Source organism: Physella acuta, unplaced genomic scaffold, assembly GCF_028476545.2.
Source record: "Physella acuta isolate Inbredline_101_S28 unplaced genomic scaffold, ASM2847654v3 ptg000017l, whole genome shotgun sequence".
NCBI classification, from domain to species: Eukaryota; Metazoa; Mollusca; class Gastropoda; family Physidae; genus Physella; species Physella acuta.
In genome coordinates, this window is record NW_026731537.1 from 2,725,510 (window position 1) to 2,750,534 (window position 25,025).

The 25,025-nt window shown below is 42.3% G+C and overlaps 1 protein-coding gene across 1 annotated transcript in view; it reads left to right on the forward strand.

Moving 5' to 3' along the window:
- The window catches only part of LOC131938081 (gem-associated protein 5), a 90,462-nt gene that overhangs the window by 36,649 nt on the left and 28,788 nt on the right, over positions 1 to 25,025 (forward strand). Inside the window, exon 21 of the mRNA XM_059295980.1 lies at positions 23,420 to 23,509. Coding sequence (XP_059151963.1) covers positions 23,420 to 23,509 — 90 coding nt within the window. The remainder of the gene's footprint in view (positions 1 to 23,419; positions 23,510 to 25,025) is intronic.

The window sequence follows — 25,025 nt, forward strand, 5'->3', positions numbered from 1 at the left end:
AATTAATTCTTGACGTCAACGTTCTGTGTGACACGTGACACGTCTGGTATGATGAACGTGAAAAGAAGAAAAAAAAACCCACTTAAGTTAGAGAGAGAATTGGATACAAAAAGAAATATCTTAAGATAGAGTATTTCTATAAAATACCTTAAATTATTATGATGTAGGCTATAATTTTTTTTTAATTAAATAAATTACTTTTAGACGAGTGTTATATATTTTATATAAAATATTACTATTTGTTTAATACAATCGCAGCAAGAAAAATATCACGCTAGAGACTTTATTCTACTAGAGAGTTATTTTAATAAAGCACATTTTAAAACGTATGATTAATTGAAAAGTAAAAAATTTTTTGCTTAAGGATTTTCGAAAAAAATACCTTAGGAAAAATATCAACCATATTACGTTTCATGTTCAGGATTTCGCTTCGTTTAAATTTTCAATTTTCATCAGACAAAGTGATCTACAAAGTTTCTCTTCCATACGTAATTAGGTTTAATTAGGATTAGGTTTAAGGTAAATACTCTACGGCCGGAGGGTAAAGTATTTTGGCGGGCGGGTAATTGTCTGGTGGGTTATGGCAGCAGGGATAGGAAACAAAAGGAGGTGGTTGACGGAGGGGGGGGGTGGGGGGTAATGACCTGCTCCCCCGAGTGACGGGACACAAGTAGATCACAGTAACAAGTTCATTCACCCCTGCACGAAATAGACCCCCACCCTCCACCCCTACACAAAATAGACCCCCACCCTCCACCCCTACACAAAATAGACCCCCACCCTCCACCCCTACACAAAATAGACCCCCACCCTCCACCCCTACACAAAATAGACCCCCACCATCCACCCCTACACAAAATAGCCCCCCCCCCCACCCTCTGATCTTCACGTGACTGCTGGGCCAGCTTACAAGTGACTGGTCACCCGTAACTGACAGCATTGTTCACACATTCTCATCTTCATTGTGACATTTTTGTGCGCAAAATGAAATGTCAAACATTTCAATAACACCGATCGTATTTAAATATCCAGCTTGGTAGTAATAATAAAAGTGTGTAATAAAACGGGAGCGATCTCCCCTAAACTTTCTCGAATGTACTTATACAACACTACGGGGGGGGGGTGGCAACTCGGTATATAGACATGATTTTTAATCTATTTTTAATTACTTAAACTTTTAAAAATAGAATATAATCTCGTAGAAAAAAAATTGCGCACAAAGTGAACAGCAAGCAATGTGTGTATAATAGTGCGGAAAATTAGCACTGTATATGCGTTTTTTGAGAAGTCGCAAAAAGCATAAAGTACTACTTCCGGTCAACGTAAATTACTCAAAACTTGACAGAAGGCAGAGAATTAGATCTTTTACATATAAGTGAAATTTGTTTTATCTATCTGACAAAGTACTCAAGTTATAAGCTTTTGAAAAACCAAAAGTAGAACAAGTTCCACTTCCGGTTGCCGGAAATGGCTGAAAAGTTGACACAGAACTACACATTTGATTTAAAACTCATACATGAAATTTAACCAACCTAGCTGTAACGGTACCCGTGTTATCGTGTTCACAGACATACACTGATATACGCATACACACAGACATACGGACAAAATTGCAAAACTAACTTATTCCGACTCAGGGAGGTGTAAAACGTCGAGATTTGTGAAAATCTGATTTCGATTTTTGCACGATTTCAATACTTACTCTGTACATCGCATACGAAATACGAGAAAGTAAAAATAACATGTCGCATTAATTATAGATGTTTACACATGCTCTGGACACTTCATCGATACACCCCACATTCACCTATACAACCCACATTCTCCGTTACACCCCACATTCACCGTTACACCCCACATTCACCGTTACACCCCACATTATTACATTCATAGTTACACCCCACCGTTACACCCCACATTCACCGTTACACCCCACCGTTACACCCCACATTCACCGTTACACCCCACATTCTCCGTTACACCCCACCGTTACACCCCACATTCACCGTTACACTCCACCGTTACACCCCACCGTTACACCCCACCGTTACACCCCACATTCTCCGTTACACCCCACCGTTACACCCCACATTCTCCGTTACACCCCACCGTTACACCCCACCGTTACACACCACCTTTACACCTCACATTCTCCGTTACACCCCACCGTTACACCCCACCGTTACACCCCACCGTTACACCCCACCGTTACACCCCACCGTTACACCCCACCGTTACACCCCACCGTTACACCCCACCGTTACACCCCACCGTTACACCCCACCGTTACACCCCACCGTTACACCCCACCGTTACACACTACCGTTAGACCTTAGTATAACAGCGTCACTGAAGCCCATATCCCAGTCACGACATGCAAGCCCAGCTTTCATCACCGCAGCCGGGCGGATTATTTATGTTGGTTCACCTGACATCACGTGACGACAGGGGTCAAAGGTCACCGCAAAGCCCTTCAGATTCCCCCACTGCCGTTTGCTGATGATAAAGCATGTCCTGCCCGTCGTGTTCAAACGGTGCACGATGGCGTGAAACATGCAAGAAACGAATCACTTTTGTGTGCATGGCTGGAAGCCTCTCAGCTACTCTGTTGATCTACATGCGTGCATACATGCGAGACACAATCGATAGTTTAGAACGATTTAAACATATACAACCATATCAGCCGTTTACAGAACAACAAATATATATATATATATAGGCGTTCAGATTTATTAGAACTATGCAAATAGGGATTTCCAGTTAAATGTTAACACAATGAAAGTATATAGGCCTATTAGTATATCAGGCAATTGGTATAAGAATCAAAATATTCATAGACTTAACGGTTACTAACCAACTAACCACCGACATTTTCTGAACAGGTTACATGAGTAACTCCTATCGCAATTTAAGCCACATCCAACTATATATATATATATATATATATATATATATATATATATATATATATATATATATATATATATATATATATATATATATATATATATATATATATATATATATATATATATAAATTTATATGCACAGTCATAATGTACAATTCTGTGGAGCTGGGCAAAGGTTTTAATATATTTAAGTTTTGGATAAACGGGTTTTAAGTTTTTCTAGAAAAAATATATTTACCATGTCGCCAGATAGGATTAAAAGATGGATTATTTCCCTTGATTAAAAAAAAAGTAACCTCAACTCGCTGTACCCACGATAGTTCGGTTGCTCTATTTACTCTATTTAATTACTTATGCTGCTTCCTGCGGCCTCGCCCTTCCCGATAACACCGAAATTTAAACAACATTAAAGGAATTAAACTAAATTAGCTGGGAAGCTTATTTTACATTTAATTGCGTTTATTAAAAATCTTCGGTAGTTCGCTGTTTGCTAACCCGCCTAGAGCTTCAGATTCTCAGTGCTTGTCTAACTTATGGATGCATTGAAATATTTTTTTTTGTTTTACCATGATATCGTTAAGTGCTGTTTAGACATCTCAGTCAAGATGAATATTTTATTGAATGTTTATCCCCATTGTACATCATTCGTCACGTTGCTGTTTATTATCGCCCATTTTGAATAAATCGTGCTGTCTGTAGTTCTAGAACCGCTGGTTTGTTTACCGTAGTTCTAGACCCGTTTTAGAACGGCTTTAAAAACCTGTCATGTATATCCTGCCTCTTCTCTTAGATTTAGAACCGTAGTCATGTTTGTCCTACATCTACCCTTAGATTTAGAACCGCAGTCGTTTATGTCCTACCGCTACCCTAAGAATTATACCAGCCTCAAACAAGCATCAACCGACCAAATACAGAGACAACCATTAGAGCTGACACCATATGTCTCAACAGACATGGACTGTGCTCTGTATTCCGGACAAGCCGCGGTACACTTCTCCGTTCACAAATGTTACGGCGGTCACACGAAGCTGTGCTCTGTATTCCGGACAAGCCGCGGTACACTTCTCCGTTCACAAATGTTACGGGGGTCACACGAAGGGAGGGCTCTAGGGTCACGTCACGGAGTTGATGAAGTCACGAGTGCTGCTTCATTCCTTCAATCCGGGGTCTTCTGGCTGCACACCGTCAAAATGTGTCGGCGGCACACCGTCAAAATGTGTCAGCGGCACACCGTCAAAATGTGTCAGCGGCACACCGTCAAAATGTGTCAGCGGCACACCGTCAAAATGTGTCAGCGGCACACCGTCAAAATGTGTCAGCGGCACACCGTCAAAATGTGTCAGCGGCACACCGTCAAAATGTGTCAGCGGCACACCGTCAAAATGTGTCAGCGGCACACCGTCAAAATGTGTCAGCGGCACACCGTCAAAATGTGTCAGCGGCACACCGTCAAAATGTGTCAGCGGCACACCATCAAAATGTGTCAGCGGCACAACCAACGGGGTCATCCATGGATAACCCACTCGATTTAAAATATATCACGACCCCTCCCCACTCCGTGTTACGTCATAAATGGGTCATCGCTTCACTTGGCGGACATGAAGTGTGGCCATATAACAGTGGAACGCTGGAATAGAATAGTGGGTTTCTTGATTAGCTGGTGTTAATGATCAGGGGTAGCTTTTCTTAATGTGGGTAGCTTGTCAATGAGAGTGGTAGCCTGTCAATGAGAGTGGTAGCCTGTCAATGAGAGTGGTAGCCTGACTTAATGACCCGGAAACCGTCTTACCCTTACGCCTGTAGCTGAATGGATTTATTCAGCTGTTTCACACAACCAATAGGCCGAGTAGATAGCTAACCACCAAGCGGCCTCTTTCTGTTACCGTTACAACTAATATGGCAATTATACATGAGCATCCCCCACCCCCCTCACATGCAGTGCTAGCTATAAATTAATTGCACGTGTTATACCGTAATTAAACAGGTTTTTTTTTTCTATTTAAGCATACGAAACGTCTTTGTTAACTGTTAGGTTATGAATATGTATGTCCATAATTACTGCCGTTGGATTTATGCGCCAGTGGGTAAGGGGATGTAACTCAAATGTAAGGGGAGTTACCTCGCTGCATGTTGGTTACTTAGCATCAGGTTACCACGAGAAGGGGAAAAGCCGAGGGGAAGCCGTGTAATCTTTTTGATGTGCTCGTACCGTGCGGTGATTTGTTGATGGAGGAATTACAGGTGGCTGGCCTTGGGTCATCCCCGGTGGTTGATTCAGCATTTTGCTGTGGTTACATTTTTTAAAGAGATGCTTCCATGAACACGTTGCTGCATCGTCTTCTGTGTTCGACACGACGTGCTGTATTGCTGGGCGTGTGCACGTGAGTTTTGTTATAGCTGGGTGAGTAGCCGTGAGTTTTGTTATAGGGAGAGTAGCCGTGAGTTTTGTTATAGGGAGAGTAGCCGTGAGTTTTGTTATCGCTGGGTGAGTAGCCGTGAGTTTTGTTATCGCTGGGTGAGTAGACGTGAGTTTTGTTATAGCCGGGTGAGTAGCCGTGAGTTTTGTTATAGGGAGAGTAGCCGTGAGTTTTGTTATAGGGAGAGTAGCCGTGAGTTTTGTTATAGGTGAGTAGCCGTGAGTTTTGTTATAGGGAGAGTAGCCGTGAGTTTTGTTATAGCTGGGTGAGTAGCCGTGAGTTTTGTTATAGGGAGAGTAGCCGTGAGTTTTGTTATAGCTAGGTGAGTAGCCGTGAGTTTTGTTATAGCCGGGTGAGTAGCCGTGAGTTTTGTTATAGGGAGAGTAGCCGTGAGTTTTGTTATAGCTGGGTGAGTAGCCGTGAGTTTTGTTATAGCTAGGTGAGTAGCCGTGAGTTTTGTTATAGCTGGGTGAGTAGCCGTGAGTTTTGTTATAGGGAGAGTAGCCGTGAGTTTTGTTATAGCTGGGTGAGTAGCCGTGAGTTTTGTTATAGGGAGAGTAGCCGTGAGTTTTGTTATAGCTGGGTGAGTAGCCGTGAGTTTTGTTATAGGGAGAGTAGCCGTGAGTTTTGTTATAGGAAGAGTAGCCGTGAGTTTTGTTATAGCTGGGAGAATAGCCGTGAGTTTTGTTATAGCTAGGTGAGTAGCCGTGAGTTTTGTTATAGCTGGGTGAGTAGCCGTGAGTTTTGTTATAGGGAGAGTAGCCGTGAGTTTTGTTATAGCTAGGTGAGTAGCCGTGAGTTTTGTTATAGCTGGGTGAGTAGCCGTGAGTTTTGTTATAGCTGGGTGAGTAGCCGTGAGTTTTGTTATAGCTGGGTGAGTAGCCGTGAGTTTTGTTATAGGGAGAGTAGCCGTGAGTTTTGTTATAGGGAGAGTAGCCGTGAGTTTTGTTATAGGGAGAGTAGCCGTGAGTTTTGTTATAGCTGGGTGAGTAGCCGTGAGTTTTGTTATAGCTGAGTGAGTAGCCGTGAGTTTTGTTATAGGGAGAGTAGCCGTGAGTTTTGTTATAGGGAGAGTAGCCGTGAGTTTTGTTATCGCTGGGTGAGTAGCCGTGAGTTTTGTTATCGCTGGGTGAGTAGCCGTGAGTTTTGTTATAGCTGAGTGAGTAGCCGTGAGTTTTGTTATAGGGAGAGTAGCCGTGAGTTTTGTTATAGGGAGAGTAGCCGTGAGTTTTGTTATAGCTAACTGGGTAATAAAATTTAAAATGTATTGAAATATTTTTTAAGAAATTGTCACAAAGCTTAGTTTCCTTTTATCCGATTTTTTTGAGGTTCAAATGTCTTTTTAACAACGTACCTCTCATAAAGTACACGCCAGTGAACCATTTATGGTTTAGCTGATGATTGTTTAACCAAATGTCGCCAAGGAAAGCGGCGCTCTGTAGCAGGCAGTAATCACTGACCTAGAAACTTGAACAATCACAGACTTTGTACAGTTTTTTACCATTTCAAATTTACCCCGCTCAAATTCTGGGGCTTTGGTTACAAACTAGGTCAGATCAGGCAAAAAACGTCTCAAAAATGTACCTTTATGTTGCGTAGATTATGGAAATGACATTTTTAAAACGCTGCAATATGCTGCCTAGATTTTATAACTTGGCGACATCAAGGGGGTCTCTTACATAAAAGTTATATTATTGCGGTTTCAAACATTAAATTTGTGTTCAAGCTCGCCGAATTCAATTTGAAAAGAAGCCCATAAAAGTCTGCTTGACTCATTTCAATGTAGATTTTTTGGGTAGTTGTTCGTGTCGAGGGGATATCGAGTGCACAGGAAACAGGGCTTATGATCATTGTGGTAACGACGACCTAATTAAAGCCCAAGGTCTACATGACCACGTTCAACATGTTGGATAAAAAGTCGTACACGGATTGATTTTGTTTTTCTTTAGTTTGTAACCCAAACTCTAGGCTTGATCTTGTCCAGCGGGGCTTGATCTTGTCCAACAGGGCTTGGTCTTGTCCAGCAGGGCTTGGTCTTGTCCAGCAGGGCTTGGTCTTGTCCAGCAGGGCTTGGTCTTGTCCAGCAGGGCTTGGTCTTGTCCAGCAGGGCTTGGTCTTGTCCAGCAGGGCTTGATCTTGTCCAGCAGGGCTTGATCTTGTCCAGCAGGGCTTGGTTTCAATAGGGCCTTGTTAGAGATGACCAATCTTGTAACAACTTTCATGCGTGTGGTAGGTTTCTGATTCCTGTGGTAGGTTTCTGATTCCTGTGGTAGGTTTCTGATTCCTGTGGTAGGTTTCTGATTCCTGTGGTAGGTTTCTGATTCCTGTGGTAGGTTTCTGATTCCTGTGGTAGGTTTCTGATTCCTGTGGTAGGTTTCTGATTCCTGTGGTAGGTTTCTGATTCCTGTGGTAGGTTTCTGATTCCTGTGGTAGGTTTCTGATTCCTGTGGTAGGTTTCTGATTCCTGTGGTAGGTTTCTGATTCCTGTGGTAGGTTTCTGATTCCTGTGGTAGGTTTCTGATTCCTGTGGTAGGTTTCTGATTCCTGTGGTAGGTTTCTGATTACTGTGGTATGTTTCTGATTCATGTGTTAGGTTTCTGATTCCTGTGGTAGGTTTCTGATTCCTGTGGTAGGTTTCTGATTCCTGTGGTAGGTTTCTGATTCCTGTGGTAGGTTTCTGATTCCTATGGTAGGTTTCTGACTCCAGCCCAAACTCACAGCATATTATAATATCGTGGATACAATACCCTAATAAAAAAAATAACAACAGCGCGCTGTCTCCAGTTTGTTTCATGCGCACACAAACGTTTTCTGCACCTGCCAGTTAAGTTGCTCTGGTGCGTTTGTACGGGGTGTCAGTGGTCTTACCTTATCAGGTGTATACTTGGTGTCAGTGGTCTTACCTTGTCATGTTTGTACATGGTGGCAGTTATCTGCCCTTGTGTTGTGTGTACATGGTGACAGTTATCTGCCCTTGTGTCGTGTGTACATGGTGAGAGTTATCTGCCCTTGTGTCGTGTGTACATGGTAGCAGTTGTGTTACCATGTCATGTTTGTACATGGTGTCAGTTGTGTTACCATGTCATGTTTGTACATGGTGGCAGTTATCTGCCCATGTGTTGTGTGTACATGGTAGCAGTTACCCGATGTCTACCCGTATCATGTGTTTGTTATTACATCTGCGTGGTTGTGTAAGCTTTTAGTGTTTATTGTAAAAAATTTAGTGGAATTACATGTAACCCTCACTCAGTGGGGATGCTTTTACCCACTGAGGTGTTGTGGTTAAGACGGGCTGACCCTGAGATTAAGTACACACCGACGCCGACAGTTGTTGTCAAGTACTCGTTTATTTATAGCATCGAGCCATGACGGCGATGCAACACAAAACGAACTAGCCAAGATAGACCAAAAGATCCAAACAATCCAAAAGACCAAAAGATCAAAAGATCAAAATAGAAACAGAAACTGAAACAGAAAACTGTAGCCCTAAAACAAATGTAAAATAAAAAAGTTACATTCAGGACAACACCACGTGTAAGCTACAATATACACGGGTACAATAAATTATGTTTTCGGCCAGTACACAGTACTGCCAACAAGTACCAATAAGTAGTACTACAAAATAAATACTTAATTTAATACATCACCCTAACTAGCGTGCACATGCAGCACTAGCAGGAATACATAAGTAAGTATTTTAACAAACATAATTTAAATATCTACACTACCTTCATTAGGTCTACATCTTGGTCCACAGACAGCAGCCTTGCGTGTGCGACACGACTAGGCACATGTCACATGACATGGAACACAGGTGTAATTTCGCTCACAAAAGCATAAAAAAACGTCAACAGTTCAGTTGCAGTCCCACAGGGGCCGCAACCCAATGAATAAAAACTTCATAGTTTTATCCCCCTTTGGCTGGTAACCATATGTGTTACACAGCCCCCCTCACAAATAAATGTACAATGGAATTCACATTTACATTTACATTTACAACTCATACTTAATAGTACTTAAAAAAAAAGTTCAGTACACAAGTACACAGACATTAAGTCCTTTCAACTCAAATAGATTATTCCCGGCAAACCGGTAGAGGCTCCAGTGCTGGTACTGGTCACCACTTGATGCGCCAGGTTGAGTCGCTCGACGGGTCGTCGTTGACGGGTTGACCTCCGCAGCTCCGCTGGTGGTTCTGGGTTGATCCAAGAGTCATCCTCGTCCGATGCCTCGTCCCTCGCATTCACCTCATCCAGATGTGGGGCTGGCCTGACCATCACCTTGTCTTGTCCGTCCCGGGCGACCACCTCTGGCCCGAAGGGCATTGCCTCCGGCCGAAGTCTGGTTGGGACAACCACCTTGATTGCCAGTTCCTCACCGTCATCTGCCTCACTGGTTGGGATGATCTCTTTCCGTCGCTCCCACTCCGCCACAGTGGGTTCAGCACTCGACATTGTATAGTCGGGTCGCTGCCAACCACGGCGGCGTCCACCACGTCGCCGGCCTCTCCTCCGGCGGCGTCTCCGACCTCTGCTTGTGTCATGTCTGTCTCCCAAGCGACGATCTTGCTCGCGCTGAGACTGACATTCATGGTGTGGCTGTCTACCCTCCTCACGCGCACCCTCCGGCTGCAACCCTCCTCCACGGCGGAACACCCGACAGCCGTACCTCCAGCCGCAAGGCGAGGTAACCTGAGCTGTGGTTGCTCGACACTGTGCTGATCTCGGTGGCGTAAACTTGGGCTGGGAGCTTGGCAGAACACGCATTAGCATCCGCTCCCCGACGCTGATAGACTGGCATTTCCCCTGCTGCTGACTCCGTTGCCTAGATGCTTTCCTAGGACAGTCGCGGACGAAGTGCTTCCTGGACCCGCACCCGTAACAAGCTCCTCTGTAAGGCCGTTGTTTCCGGGCTAGGATAGCTGCTGCCACCTTCTCCGCCAGACGGTCAAGTTGTTCCTCCGTGAGCATCAGCGGCGTAGTCTCCTGGCGACCAGCTACCGTTACTGCGTCGACCTTCTGCGCCAGACGGTCGAGTTGCTCCTCCGTGAGCATCAGCGGCGGCGTCGTCTCTTGGTGAACAGCTGCCGTTACTGCGTCGACCTGGATAGTCCTGTTAGCTGCTGCTGTGGCTACGACTGGGGACTCATTTGTCCCGTCCAGCCTTTTAACAGCTTTCAGGACGTCCTCCACCTTCGGACTGGCTTCCCCTGCGAAACCAAATGTACCGCGAAGTTCGAGCGCCAGAAGAGGTGAAACCCCCTTGCAGAAAGTGTGATACACCTTCTTCTGGGCATCGGCCTCAGTAAAGATACGCTGCTGGTTTAGCTTCGTCATCTCTGACCACAGTCGGCAGAGAAATTCCGACGCTGACTCCCTTGGATGTGGAGTGAGTCGGCTGAACTGCAGATACCTGTCTTCGGCACATCTGGTGTCGCCAAAAGTGCTTTGTAGGAGGCATAGCACTTCCTCTGGACTCGCAGCTTGCTTCACCCGCTCATAGGCAATCCCTCTCAGGCTGCCTAAAACGGGTGGCAACGGGTTCGGAACGCTGGTGTTCCGCAGCAAACACTGTACTTGAGTTTCCCATTCCGGGAAATTCACCTCCCCTCCTCCAGTGGGTGGAAGGCCGGTGAACACACTCAGCTTGCTGTTGTGTGCTGGAGCACACACCTCCACCTTCACGGGCCGCTGCGCATCTGCCTGCATCGCCGCCATCTTAGCCGTCAACTTGGCCAGCTCCTCCGTCAACTTCTCCAACGTCGGGTCGCTGTGTTCCATCCTACCTCCCAAGGTCAAGCCCCACGTTGGGCGCCAAATGTAACCCTCACTCAGTGGGGATGCTTTTACCCACTGAGGTGTTGTGGTTAAGACGGGCTGACCCTGAGATTAAGTACACACCGACGCCGACAGTTGTTGTCAAGTACTCGTTTATTTATAGCATCGAGCCATGACGGCGATGCAACACAAAACGAACTAGCCAAGATAGACCAAAAGATCCAAACAATCCAAAAGACCAAAAGATCAAAAGATCAAAATAGAAACAGAAACTGAAACAGAAAACTGTAGCCCTAAAACAAATGTAAAATAAAAAAGTTACATTCAGGACAACACCACGTGTAAGCTACAATATACACGGGTACAATAAATTATGTTTTCGGCCAGTACACAGTACTGCCAACAAGTACCAATAAGTAGTACTACAAAATAAATACTTAATTTAATACATCACCCTAACTAGCGTGCACATGCAGCACTAGCAGGAATACATAAGTAAGTATTTTAACAAACATAATTTAAATATCTACACTACCTTCATTAGGTCTACATCTTGGTCCACAGACAGCAGCCTTGCGTGTGCGACACGACTAGGCACATGTCACATGACATGGAACACAGGTGTAATTTCGCTCACAAAAGCATAAAAAAACGTCAACAGTTCAGTTGCAGTCCCACAGGGGCCGCAACCCAATGAATAAAAACTTCATAGTTTTATCCCCCTTTGGCTGGTAACCATATGTGTTACATACATGTTTTAAAATTAAGTAAGCAAACTCAAACTCGAGTAAACCGGAAATGTTACCGAATGAACAGGTGTAAACAACAGCTTAAAACAAAACGACCAATTATTGTTCTTAGGGGTCAAGCATGTGGTCAAAGGTCCGCGAACCAACTTTTTAAAACAAGAACTTTATAGTCCGCCAAGTTAGATGGGCGTAAGTCCGTATGACGTCCCTGAGTCCACTCAGCTCTTTTGGGTACCTCTTGGTATACCACGGTCATAGACAGATGAACTCTATTTCATCGGCCTCATGAACCACTATGTTCGAAAGAGTAACTTTTACTGTATTGCATGCCGTATGTGTTCAACGTATAAAAATATTCCTCCCCCGCCCACGGGTTGTCTCTCCAGATTGTAACAGTTTTAATTAGGATAATAAAAAACTGCCATTTTCAGATTGGTGGAATGACTTTTTCTGTCATCTTCAGGAAACGTGCGTTACTGCTGTGTTTTTTTAACCGTTCTCGGAATATTCTGTTGTTTTTCCAGCTACAACACTGTTAATTGACTAAACAGGCTTATGTAGTGACATTTTCTTAAATCAAGATACGACCCTGTTATTTATTATAGAGGCTTATGTAGTAACATTATCCTAAAGCAAGATACGACCCTGTTACTCGTCTATACAGGCCTATGTAGTGACATTTTCTTAAATCAAGATACGACCCTGTTATTTATTATACAGGCTCATGTAGTGACATTTTCTTAAAGCAAGATACGACCCTGTTATTTATTATACAGGCTCATGTAGTGACATTTTCTTAAAGCAAGATACGACCCTGATCCAGATACGCCACTGTTACTCGACTATACAGGCTTATATAGTAACATTATCCGAAAGCAAGATACGCCACTGATCAAGATACGCCCCTGACCAGGATACGCCGCTGATACTCGACTATACATGCGTACCTAGTGACATTTTGTTAAAGTAAGATACGCCACTGACCATGATACGCCACTGTTACTCGACTATACAGGCTTATGTAGTAACATTATCCTAAAGCAAGATACGCCACTGATCAAGATACGCCACTGATCAAGATACGCCACTGATACTCGACTATACAGGCTTATGTAGTGACACTGGACTCTGGAGACCAACCAGTGATGTATTGATAAGCGATTTCTTGGACGTAGGTTTTTTTTTTCAAAAATCAGATTACGGAGACCTTCTTGACGCTTGACTGTGATCGATAGATAGGTTTTACATCACCATCACGTGGTGGTGCTGGGGGGGGGGCGACACCGAATACAGATGTCTGTAATGATTATTCGTCTGACTGGGTAACAGGGAATCACTTCTATCTAAGGGGTCGGTGTGGTCGAGTCGGTAAAGCTCATGGTTGCTAAACCGAAAAGTCTCGAGTTCGAACCCTCGGGCAGATGAGGCTCGTCAGCTGGGGACAGCCACTCTTCTAGGAGAGACAACTCCAAAATTAAACAACTGCTGCCTTGTAGTTTGTTCTTGGTTGGACAAAGGCTATGGAAGCAAATCCAAAAAGAAAAGCAGGCTGAAATCGGAGTCAATGGCCTCAATGGCGCATAACCAGTTGACACGTAACGCTTAATTGTGTTGGAGGCGTGGTCGAGTCGGCAAAAAAGTTCATGGTTGATAAATTCGAACAAAGTCTCGAGTTCAAACCCACTGGCAGATAAATCTCGATCCCCTTCAACACTAATAATTAAGAACGAAGAAGAAGAAGAAGAAGAAGAACTTCTATCTACAGGGAGTGTGTATGTGTACATACATACATACATAAAATATCAGACTTAAAATCTGCGACCCATCTGCTGTCTAGAGGAAGAGTTGACTGTATGTAATGGAAAACGTCTTGAAGCTAAAGACCATGCCAGAAACTGCTTAAACATCATGTTACCTGATTAGACATAGACTAACCCCAAATGACAAGAGTTATTTAATTTTTGCCACCCGTTTATTTTCAGGATCCTTTTTTAAAATCATAACAGAATTGTTGGTGTTTAATTTATATAAAAAAATATTTCTGTCCTATTTCCATTTTTCATCTAAATTATTTTTTTGGACCGTCACAGATGTTTAATAGACCAAAACCTTACAAAGTTTACAGATCTTAATGAAATCACACGCTAAACGTGCCGAAAAGATCGAGTTTGGCGCTTTTATTATCGGAATATGACATAAAAATATTGTTGAATGAAAACAAGCTTTTAAAAAACAGCTGTCTTGTCTGATATTTTTATCTTCCTGGCCTTGAGCGGAGCAGTTATAATTTCTTCCATTTGTATGCACAAAAACAAACAAAAACAAAAAACCCTTTTATTTTATTTTTTACTGTACCATATAAAATTGTGTGACGAACTAAGTTTTACACAAAGTGAGATGTTGCTTGTTCCTGTGTGATTATATCGTTTGTTCATTCGCTCTTTTAGTTATTGTTTGCTGGTAATTTGTGAGCGGTTGTTTCCCTTTCCGTCTATTGATTGAAGCCTCGAAAAAGTTGTTGAGAAAAGAATGTCAAAATTCAGACGAGTACACAGATGTCAGCCAATGGGATTGAATGGCGAACATTTGAATCAAACAGTGTTCATCAAAGTATAGAAAATGTTCGCCTCTTGTGTTGAGGTCTTAATGAGGAGATGGAAATAGCCGGATTTGAATGTAGAAAACACAAGCGACAGAAGAAAAACAGATGGGAGGCGCTACAGTACAAAGGAAACCTGACCTGTTTGCATGTCTGATGTGAGAAGTGCGAGAAGATTCTCCTGGAAAGGATGAAAATTTTTTTTTTTTTTATTCTTTCTTGCCCGCTGTTTGATCAACGGCTTCAAGATAACGAAATGACTTTTTTGTGGTTTTAAAGAAATGACCGATTTAACATAATGACTTGGTTTTTCTTTGTTTCCAAAAAAAGACTTATTTAACGAAATGACGGTTTTATAATCGATGTTTTATGAAACGGAAAGACTGATACTGATAACTAATTGATCAAAATGACTGATATTTACGTTGTACAAAGTAAAGAAATTACAGGTTTTTGGTTAACAAAGGTCTAGTTCTCTGTTTTCTTGACTAGTATTTGAGTGAACGTAGTTGAAATCCTACCTGACCGGCGTAGATGCTAGGGTCAGTCATGCCAAGGTCGCTGATTGTGTGTGTGTGGGGGGGGGGGGGGAGATTGTTTATTATCGAGGCTTCATTATGAGTGCTGAAACCCGAGCTTACATTAGGAGGCTTGAATATTGTCACCACTCAAATGATAAAACGAGCCAACTCAAATGATAAAGTCAGCCCAGACGAATGATAAAACCAGCCCACTCATTTGATAAAACCAGCCCACTCATTTGTTAAGACCAGCCCACACGAATGATAAAACCAGCCCACTCATATGATAAAACCAGCCCACTCATTTGTTAAGACCAGCCCACACGAATGATAAAACCAGCCCACTCATGATAAAACCAGCCCACTCATTTGTTAAGACCAGCCCACACGAATGATAAAACCAGCCCACTCATATGATAAAACCAGCCCACTCATTTGTTAAGACCAGCCAACTCATATGATAAAACCAGCCCACTCATTTGTTAAGACCAGCCCACACGAATGATAAAACCAGCCCACTCATATGATAAAACCAGCCCACTCATTTGTTAAGACCAGCCCACACGAATGATAAAACCAGCCCACTCATATGATAAAACCAGCCCACTCATTTGTTAAGACCAGCCCACACGAATGATAAAACCAGCCCACTCATATGATAAAACCAGCCCACTCATTTGTTAAGACCAGCCCACTCATATGATAAAACCAGCCCACTCATATGATAAAACCAGATAAAACCAGCCCACTCATATGATAAAACCAGCCCACTCATATGATAAAACCAGATAAAACCAGCCCACTCATATGATAAAACCAGCCCACTCATATGATAAAACCAGCCCACTCATATGATAAAACCAGATAAAACCAGCCCACTCATATGATAAAACCAGCCCACTCATATGATAAAACCAGCCCACTCATATGATAAAACCAGCCCACTCATATGATAAAACCAGCCCACTCATATGATAAAACCAGCCCACTCATATGATAAAACCAGCCCACTCATATAATAAAACCAGCCCGCACACACACAAATAATAAAACCAGCCCACAAAGTTAGCAGTTTTAATAGACCCCCTTCTCTATCCCCCCCTCCCCCGCCCCCATTTTCCAAATGATAAATCCAGCCCAAGTTCCCGACAGTAACCGAATCTTTCCACTATCTCTCTTCTACTTTCTTTTATCTCAACTAAGTTTCACTCGATAGCGTTGATGGCTGCACTATTTTTTTTTTCATCATTCATTGCATTTTCATAGTGCTCTTCTGTCTGAGATTGATGCCTTAGGTTTACCCTTGGCCTCACGTCTTAAACAATCACCACCACAAAATCGCGTCTATACTTGTACATCAAAAAAAGAGGGAAAAACCCAGAAAGCAGCTATCTTAAACCTGTAACTCTGTTACTAAATATAGAGTTGATTATTTCAACCTTTAAAACCTACATGGCGTGATTACGTCTAAAAGGTGAAGTCAGTTCTTTCTACGTGTATTTATCTGTGAGCCCAACTAGAAAAACGAGAATCTTAAAAGTACAGCGGTCCTCACAGTGGCAAACAAAACCCTCAGGTTTTAGTGTTATAAACTGATGGATTGTGGCTAAACAAATGCTTCAGTATGTCACTGTGTTGTATTTCGTGGACATATGTTGGGATATTTGTGTCGGACACTGTAGGTAACTGGAGCAGTACTGTCATCATGGCCCCGTGGACACGGTTTGAGAAACACTGCTGAAGGTCGAACCTTAGCCCCCTACTTTCATCGTTCGACCTGGACTTACATTTTTTACGACATGTTTGGTAAATATAGGAACTGGAGCCGCCAGTCATGTGATTCGATGTACTGGACGTCAGGCATACAATTTGTTGTACTGGACGCCAGGCATACAATTGGTTATACTGAACGTCAGGCATACAATTTGTTGTACTGGACGTCAGGCATACAATTTGTTGTACTGGACGTCAGGCATACAATTTGTTGTACTGGACGTCTGGCATACAATTTGTTGTACTGGACGTCAGGCATACAATTTGTTGTACTGGACGTCAGGCTAACAATTTGTTGTACTGGACGTCAGGCATACAATTTGTTGTACTGGACGTCAGGCATACAATTTGTTGTACTGGACGTCAGGCATACAATTTGTTGTACTGGACGTCTGGCATACAATTTGTTGTACTGGACGTCAGGCATACAATTTGTTGTACTGGACGTCAGGCATACAATTTGTTGTACTGGACGTCAGGCATACAATTTGTTGTACTGGACGTCTGGCATACAATTTATTGTACTGGACGTCAGACAATCAATTTGTTGTACTGGACGTCAGGCATACAATGTTTTATGCATACCGCTGTGGTCAGTTGACAAAGTAGCATGAGCCTCATTGCTATTTTCTCACCAGTAGCACAAGATACAGTGCTATTTTCTCACAAGTAGCACAAGATACAGTGCTATTTTCTCACCAGTAGCATAAGATGCAGTGCTATTTTCTCACCAGTAGCATAAGATGCAGTGCTATTTTCTCAGCTCCTCTGGTACCTGCCCACAAGGCACCCTGACCCTGTGTTTGGTTATCTCCTTAGCTTGTGTTTATTACCCGACATGCCTAGCGCTCATGGGAAATTACGTTTATACGTCTGTAACTGGTTTTTTTTACAGACGTGATAGCGTCATTATTTTTTTTTTGTCTCCACATGTTCAGACTTCTCTTTACTTTTGGGATCCCCTTGGTTGTGTGTTAGTGTGGATCTCGGTTCCTAGTTTTAATATTTTATGGGCTCGCTGATATCTCACACATATACTTTTAAAAATTCAATGCAATCTAAATGACACAAAAATATATTTCATTAAAAAGGGTTCAGTTTTAAATTAAAACCTTCCACATAATAAAATATCATAGCAACGTAAAAAAAAAAGGTTAAAGCTTTAAATATTTGTTAAGGGTAGGGGTGGGTGTGGGGTGGAGACAGGAAGGAGCAGGCGTCTCATCGATTGGTCGGTGGGGTGCGTACTTTAGTTTGTGGACCAACGTTCGGGGGTGCGCGTGTTTTGCCAGCCCTAGACCCGGTCTGCACTCGCGTACAGGTCGCGCTGACCCAGCGATGCAAGCCCCAGCTGATGATCTGCTGGACGACGAGGGGGGGGGGGGTGATTGTCCACAAGCCTTATCGGTTTGATTGAGTCCCGGGGATGGGATCCCAGTAGGGCTATTCACCCCCAGCTATGCAAGGGTTTAACGCTAATGTCAGAACATTTGATATTCATAAAACTCATCACTCAATACAGGACATGAGATTTTGTTCTTTTTTGACATGCGCACTGAGCCTGTCGTAATATCTGGCTGTTTTATATGCAGAAGACAAGGCTACACTGTTTTAATTTTTGTTTTCCCGCGCATGTCAATAGACTGACGCTTGTACTTAGTCAATATTTACACATTAGTTGTTTAAAGTATGTGCTTTTGGTGGAGAACTGTGAAGCTAACTCTGTGTGGCTTTATGGTAGTTGTTTAAAGTATGTGGAGCTAAGGCTGTGTGGCTTTATGGTAGTCTTACTTACATACTCGACTAGCTTTAAGTTTTTGAAAGGTAAACATATGCTATTTTGTTCTGTTGAAAAAAATACAGTAAAAAATATCTGCCGGGTGGGTTAGTGTCTAACATTAAAACGTAAAGAGACTGTTCTGGAAGGTCTGAACATTGGGAGAAGCTAATATGTGGCATATTGGAAGAAATATCGGTGGAATGTCTAGCATGAACATTTGAAGAGAAAGTTATGGAATGTCTAGCATGAACATTTGAAGAGAAATTTATGGAATGTCTAGCATGAACATTTGAAGAGAAAGTTACGGAATGTCTAGCATGAACATTTGAAGAGAAAGTTATGGAATGTCTAGCATGAACATTTGAAGAGAGTTGCGGAATGTCTAGCGTGAACATTTGAAGAGAAAGTTATGGAATGACTAGCATGAACATTTGAAGAGAAAGTTATGGAATGTCTAGCGTGAACATTTGAAGAGAAAGTTCTGGAATGTCTAGCATGAACATTTGAAGAGAAAGTTATGGAATGTCTAGCATGAACATTTGAAGAGAAAGTTATGGAATGTCTAGCATGAACATTTGAAGAGAAAGTTATGGAATGTCTAGCGTGAACATTTGAAGAACATTGGTTAAGGTCAAGACTAGAGATTTATTAGACTGTAAACAAACGCGAACTAAAATGTCAACAATCTTCTATTTTTAGTCACATTTGCAAACATTGGCTATCGATCAGCCCTGTCCTACTTAACACGGGAAGTCACGTGATTTTTAAACAAAAAAAAATCAAATGTGAACGCAGTACATCTCTATTCATCGATTGGTTGTATTTGTATCCTTGCCGTCCACTTCAGTGGGTTTCTATGTCATCTTCTGGAACAAACTGACTAGACAGATCAGAGGGTGCCCAGCACAAGTGTGATACGAGCTTTCGTTTGAACACAAAACGTTCATGTACCTAAAACCAACTAAATGTTTAACTATATGCGTGTGCCCTTTATTGTTTCAGAACAACTGGCCTTCTTTGCAATTAATTAAATTAACTGGGTTAAATAACTAAATTAAGTGGGTTTTATTTCAAAGGTTAGATCTGATATTTCAGTCGTTTTGATTAATTAGCAAAAGCATTTAAACAACGCAAGTTTGAGATTTATTTAAACGAAACCAATTTTTACTTCAACTAAATAATTTGGTTATGTATTTAAACAAAACCATTGTGTGATGTATTTAAACACAAAGATCTGTTAATTTGTATTTAAATAGATATTAGGTATTGTATTAAACAAGAAATGAAAACGTAAGCTGTATGTGCTATCGTCCTCGGACGAGGGATTGGAGTAGTCTCCTATACCAGCCGCCCCATGCTCTTGTGCCATCCGCTCCGGACCTCCCAGTGCCCCAGTACTAGCCGCCATGTACTGGTCGCTCTGTGCCCGAGTGCCCCTGTACTAGCCGCCCCGTGCCCCGTGTACCAGCCGCCCCGTGCCCCGTGTACCAGCCGCCCAGTGCCCCAATGCCCCTGTATTAGCCGCCCCATGCCCTTGTGCCAGCCGCTCCGGACCTCCCAGTGCCCCAGTACTAGCTGCCATGTACTAGTCGCTCCGTGCCCGAGTGCCCCTGTACTAGCCGCCCCATGCCCTTGTGCCAGTCGCTCCGTGCCCGAGTGCCCCTGTACTAGCTGCCCCATGCCCTTGTGCCAGCCTTCTCCAGTACCAGCCGCCCAGTGCGCCTGTACTGATCTCTCTGTGCCCCTGTCCCTGCCCTCTTATATCGGGATTTCTCGATTTCCGTTTTTTTTTTTTTGTCGGAATCGGCTGGGTATTGGCTTTTAAATGGAAATAGAAACATAAATGAATATGTGATAATTAAATCTTTCTGTCAAGTTAAAATTTTAGGATTAAACAGATGTTTTGTAAAACATTTAAAAAAAAAAATATGATGAACTACTTTCGATAAATCAAGATTTAGTTAAGTCCTTTTGATTAAAAATTAGTTTTGATAAACCGTTTAGAATTTGAGTGATGTGTGGATGAGTGATCTGACGCGGTAATTATCACACGGTAATTCTCATTGGTACGTTGTGGAGTTGTGGTAATCACATCCTCAACCATTGATGTTGTGAAAATCTTACCACTTATTCATTAGACATTCAAAATGGGAAACAGATATCACGTCGGAAAGATTGCCTAGATCAGGTTAGATTACCCTCAGAACTGGAGTCGGGTAATTTAATACCCGGCACTGGTATTCAGAGCAGGGGTCAACAACCTCAGCGTGGAGTGCTGTAACCTCATTTCTCCCACCCCTTCAGTATACTTTCTCAAGAACCAATCCCCGCTCCGTAGTGTAGTGTAACTGTCCACACAATTTGAGACCCGTTCTGTCTTGTACTGTAACTGTCCACACAATTTGAGACCCATTTCTGTCTTGTACTGTAACTGTCCACACAATTTGAGACCCGCTTCGTCCTATAGTGTAGCTCTCCATACAATTTCAGACCCTTTCTGTCCTATGCTGTAACAGTCCATACAATTTGAGACCCGTTCTGTTCTGTAGTGTAGCTGTCCATACAATTTGAAACCCGCTTCGTTGACCGAAAACTGTTACACGACTGTTGACGTCACGAGATCCATGCTCAGACGAACCTGTCTTGACATGCAGTATAGTTCAACAACTGCAAGCGTCAATTAGCAGTCAACGTGCTTAGGTCACCGTAACTGTGGTTACATTTCATACAGATAAAGCCGTGTGTCTATGTAGATCATATAACTTACAGTAAAGTGTAACACACATTTACATTTTCTTCTCTGATTTGGGCGATAAGGCCTGGAGAAGATGAAATTGATTATTTCGTTAAGCCAGCCCGTTAATTTATGACTTATAATGCTAGAATTTTATTTTTGATAAATGTAATATTTATCTAGAAGATACATTTATAATCTACAGCTTTTTTTAAGCTAATGTAATTGCACCCCTACAGTACCCCCCCCCCCCCCCCCTCACTTAAAAGTAAGACCTAGATTTTCTTAGAGTGCAAGCATCTCTCTGACAGTTCCACACAAGTAAAATCTCTCGCTCAATTAGAGCATTCTCTCGTCGTCATGGTGTTGTCGTCCCTCTTTCCCACGAGTTGTCTCCCCTAACTTCATTGTTTACATGCTGGGTCGTTCAGGGGAGGTAAGCTGATATGTGGGGGAAAATAACTGAGCCTTGTAATTGTTCAATACAAAGGATGGTCCTTAAATGACGTACGCAATATAAGTTGATACATGTTCCCAGCTTCTGTCGTCAGTCCGTCACAAAACGCCAGGCTACTTCACATAACTGCCGTCACAGTTTCCACACCCCCCCCCCATCCGAGCACACCATAATCCCTCGTTTTCACCCCATTTATTATATTACTACCAAAGATAATCTGTCTTATTTTTAAGCCTCCCTACACCCCTCACCCCTCCCTTAGCTCACACTATGTCCTAATCTATGTATCCCCATCACCCTATGATGTGACGTCATTTATTGACGCCCTTATATAACAATTGTTTCAATAAAGGCAAATGGTTCAATACAAATAGGATGTATGTACTGCGACTTCTCAACCTTTATGTAGTGTGTCGAGATGTGTTTTATAATCTGACAGTAGCAGGTTTCATCTTGTCTAGCCCTGTGAGTACCGTCTGGACCGCTCACACTCTAAGTACCCATTTCTAGTGTCCTACAGCATTAGTCACACTACATAACTAAACGATTGCATTTTAAAGTAAATCTAAAGTAGCAAATAAGCTGCTAATCGCTTGAACTTCAGGGCTAATAAAAAGAGACTTAAAAACAATAACTCCTATACATGTTCATCTTGGGTTTTTTAAATCAGAGATAAATGCTGTCATTATTCTAGTGAAGATGATGTATATCTTATGCCGACAAATCACTTGGTTAATGTTGTCATTATTATAGTGAAAATGGTTTAAATCACCTAGCGTTCGTAGCTACCTGCTGCATTTTTTAAAATCTAATTATCTTTTTCTCCTTAGCTGTGAACAAAAAAATGTGTAGCTATGCTTTATATTATTTTTTATATTCTTTAATTTTTTGTTTGATTGCGTCTTTGTGTTGTCAATGTGGGGCGGGTGGAGGAGGAGTGAGAAACAGAGCAGGTGCAGTCTAGCCTCATTTATAATACTTAAGTTTAAACATTATACATGTACATAATATATATATATATATATATATATATATATATATATATATATATATATATATATATATATATATATATATATATATATATATATATATATATCGTGTATTTTAAATTTGGCACAACAAATAATGGCAGGTTGTAAAAGTTTTATATTTATCTATATTTATCTTGCTGCTTATTCAAAGCAAATTCGAATGAAAAACTTTCCCAGGCAGGATAAGTTTCATTGAAGTAACAAGGGAAGTAACAAGCGCACACAATGTTGTCGCCCTTTGTTATAGGTTACGTGACGTTCTCGTGCAGTATCCCTCCCCGCCCCCATTCCCATGTAACCTCAAGGACAAAATTCCAAAGTCAGAACCCCCCCCCCTCCCCTCCTGTTTAGGGATCCGCAGTGTTGTGTTTTCCCTGCTGTTATTCCAACTTTTTTTTTTAATGGAGATTTTTATTTTTTCTGTACGGGTTTGTTTGTTTTGATAAAGGATGGAATGTGTGTTAGCATTAGCACTGTCCTAATTACACGACTATGTGTTAATCACCACATGAGAAGTGGGTCACTTTTTTTTTTAAATTACGTGCCCCTACCAGTAACCCATCTTGCATGTAATTCGTGTCACCGTTACGCCCCGCCCCTTAGAAAAGTCAGCCAAAGATTATCTACTTTTGTGTGCTCGTACAGATCTGCTTTATTCGCCTTTTTCAGGTCAAGGTTCCCCTGACCTACTTGATAGCAAACCACATCTTGGTATATTCGGCGATCGCCTCGGTGCCCACAGATGTCTGCTGCAAGAAAGTAAGTGCCGCTTTTCTACTTGGTTATCTAACTGCTGTCCTCGAGTCCGCTAACGTCCCCTGTCTCGCCATCGCCTCGTGCAAGGCGCGTTGAACTTTCGGTTAGTTAATTCATTGTATTGGACGGTATATTTAGTCGGCCACTAGGCGCGTGTTTACAGTGGCGCGCGCTGTTTACCGCGGGCCGCGTCTCTGTGTTGTGGTTGGATGTTACGTGTGGACGTGTTCACTAGACGGGGTACAGCGGTGACGGCTTCATCTACTCACCCCCATGGTATGTACTAATTTTTTTTTATCTCACGTGCCTGCGCGGTTTGTTTACATTTGCTCGTTCACCAATATGAACAGATTTTATGTTCATATTTAAATGAACCTTTATTTCTTGTAGAATACAGACTTTGTCCTATTGGTTTCGCAGGTTATTTTAAAAGCAATGTATATTTTATAAATATTTAAATACTACAACTAACTTTTGATTCCTAAAGTATTATGTAATACAGTAATATGCTTGTTACGTAACGCCAAGTATATTTGTTGGTGTCGATTATTCCTCGTCGTTTTATGGTCGTAAAATCAAGGAAACTGCATAGAAAACACGCCTTGATTTAAAGCTTTATGCTTTACTGATACTTTTATTCTAGATCTAGTTACATACAAATGTATTCTCAAACTAATACAATCCAAAATATTAAAGGTAGTTTTGGCTTAGGATTCTGTCTTCAAGTTCTAGTATTGCTATACTGTCTGTATGTGTCGTCAGTGTTTAAACAGAAGCATTAAGTTTATTCGCACCTGGGTAAAGTGCATCCTCGGTGTTGGTGTCAGGTCCAGCAAGACCTGCACGGTCTAAAGGTGTGTCTTCGCTCTGTCACACAACTCGCGTTAGCCTCGGGCAAAGATAACAAGAGATTAGGTGCAAGCATGCATAGCGGATGCACGCCTCGCTTCCGGCTACTGCTGTGTTACGTCATGGGAGGGGTGAATTTGGGGACAAAGGATGATAACTAGATGCTGGTCCCGTCCAGGGTGGTCACGTGGTGATGCAAATATGGTGCCCCGAATCGCGGGGTCGATAACATGCTTGTAGCATGAAGCCTAGTTTTGTCAACATGAGGCCTAGTTTTGTCAACATGAGGCCTAGTTTTGTCAACATGAGGCCTAGTTTTGTCAACATGAGGTCTAGTTTTGTCAACACGCGGCCTAGTTTTGTCAACATGAGGCCTAGTTTTGTCAACATGAGGCCTAATTTTGTCAACATGAAGCCTAGTTTTGTCATCATGAGGCCTAGTTTTGTCAACATAAGGCCTAGTTTTGTCAACATGAAGCCTAGTTTTGTCAACATGAGGCCTAATTTTGTCAACTTGAGGCCTAGTTTTGTCAACATGGGGCCTAGTTTTGTCAACATGAGGCCTAGTTTTGTCAACAAGAGGCCTAGTTTTGTCATCATGAGGCCTAGTTTTGTCAACATAAGGCCTAGTTTTGTCAACATGAAGCCTAGTTTGGTCAACATGAAGCCT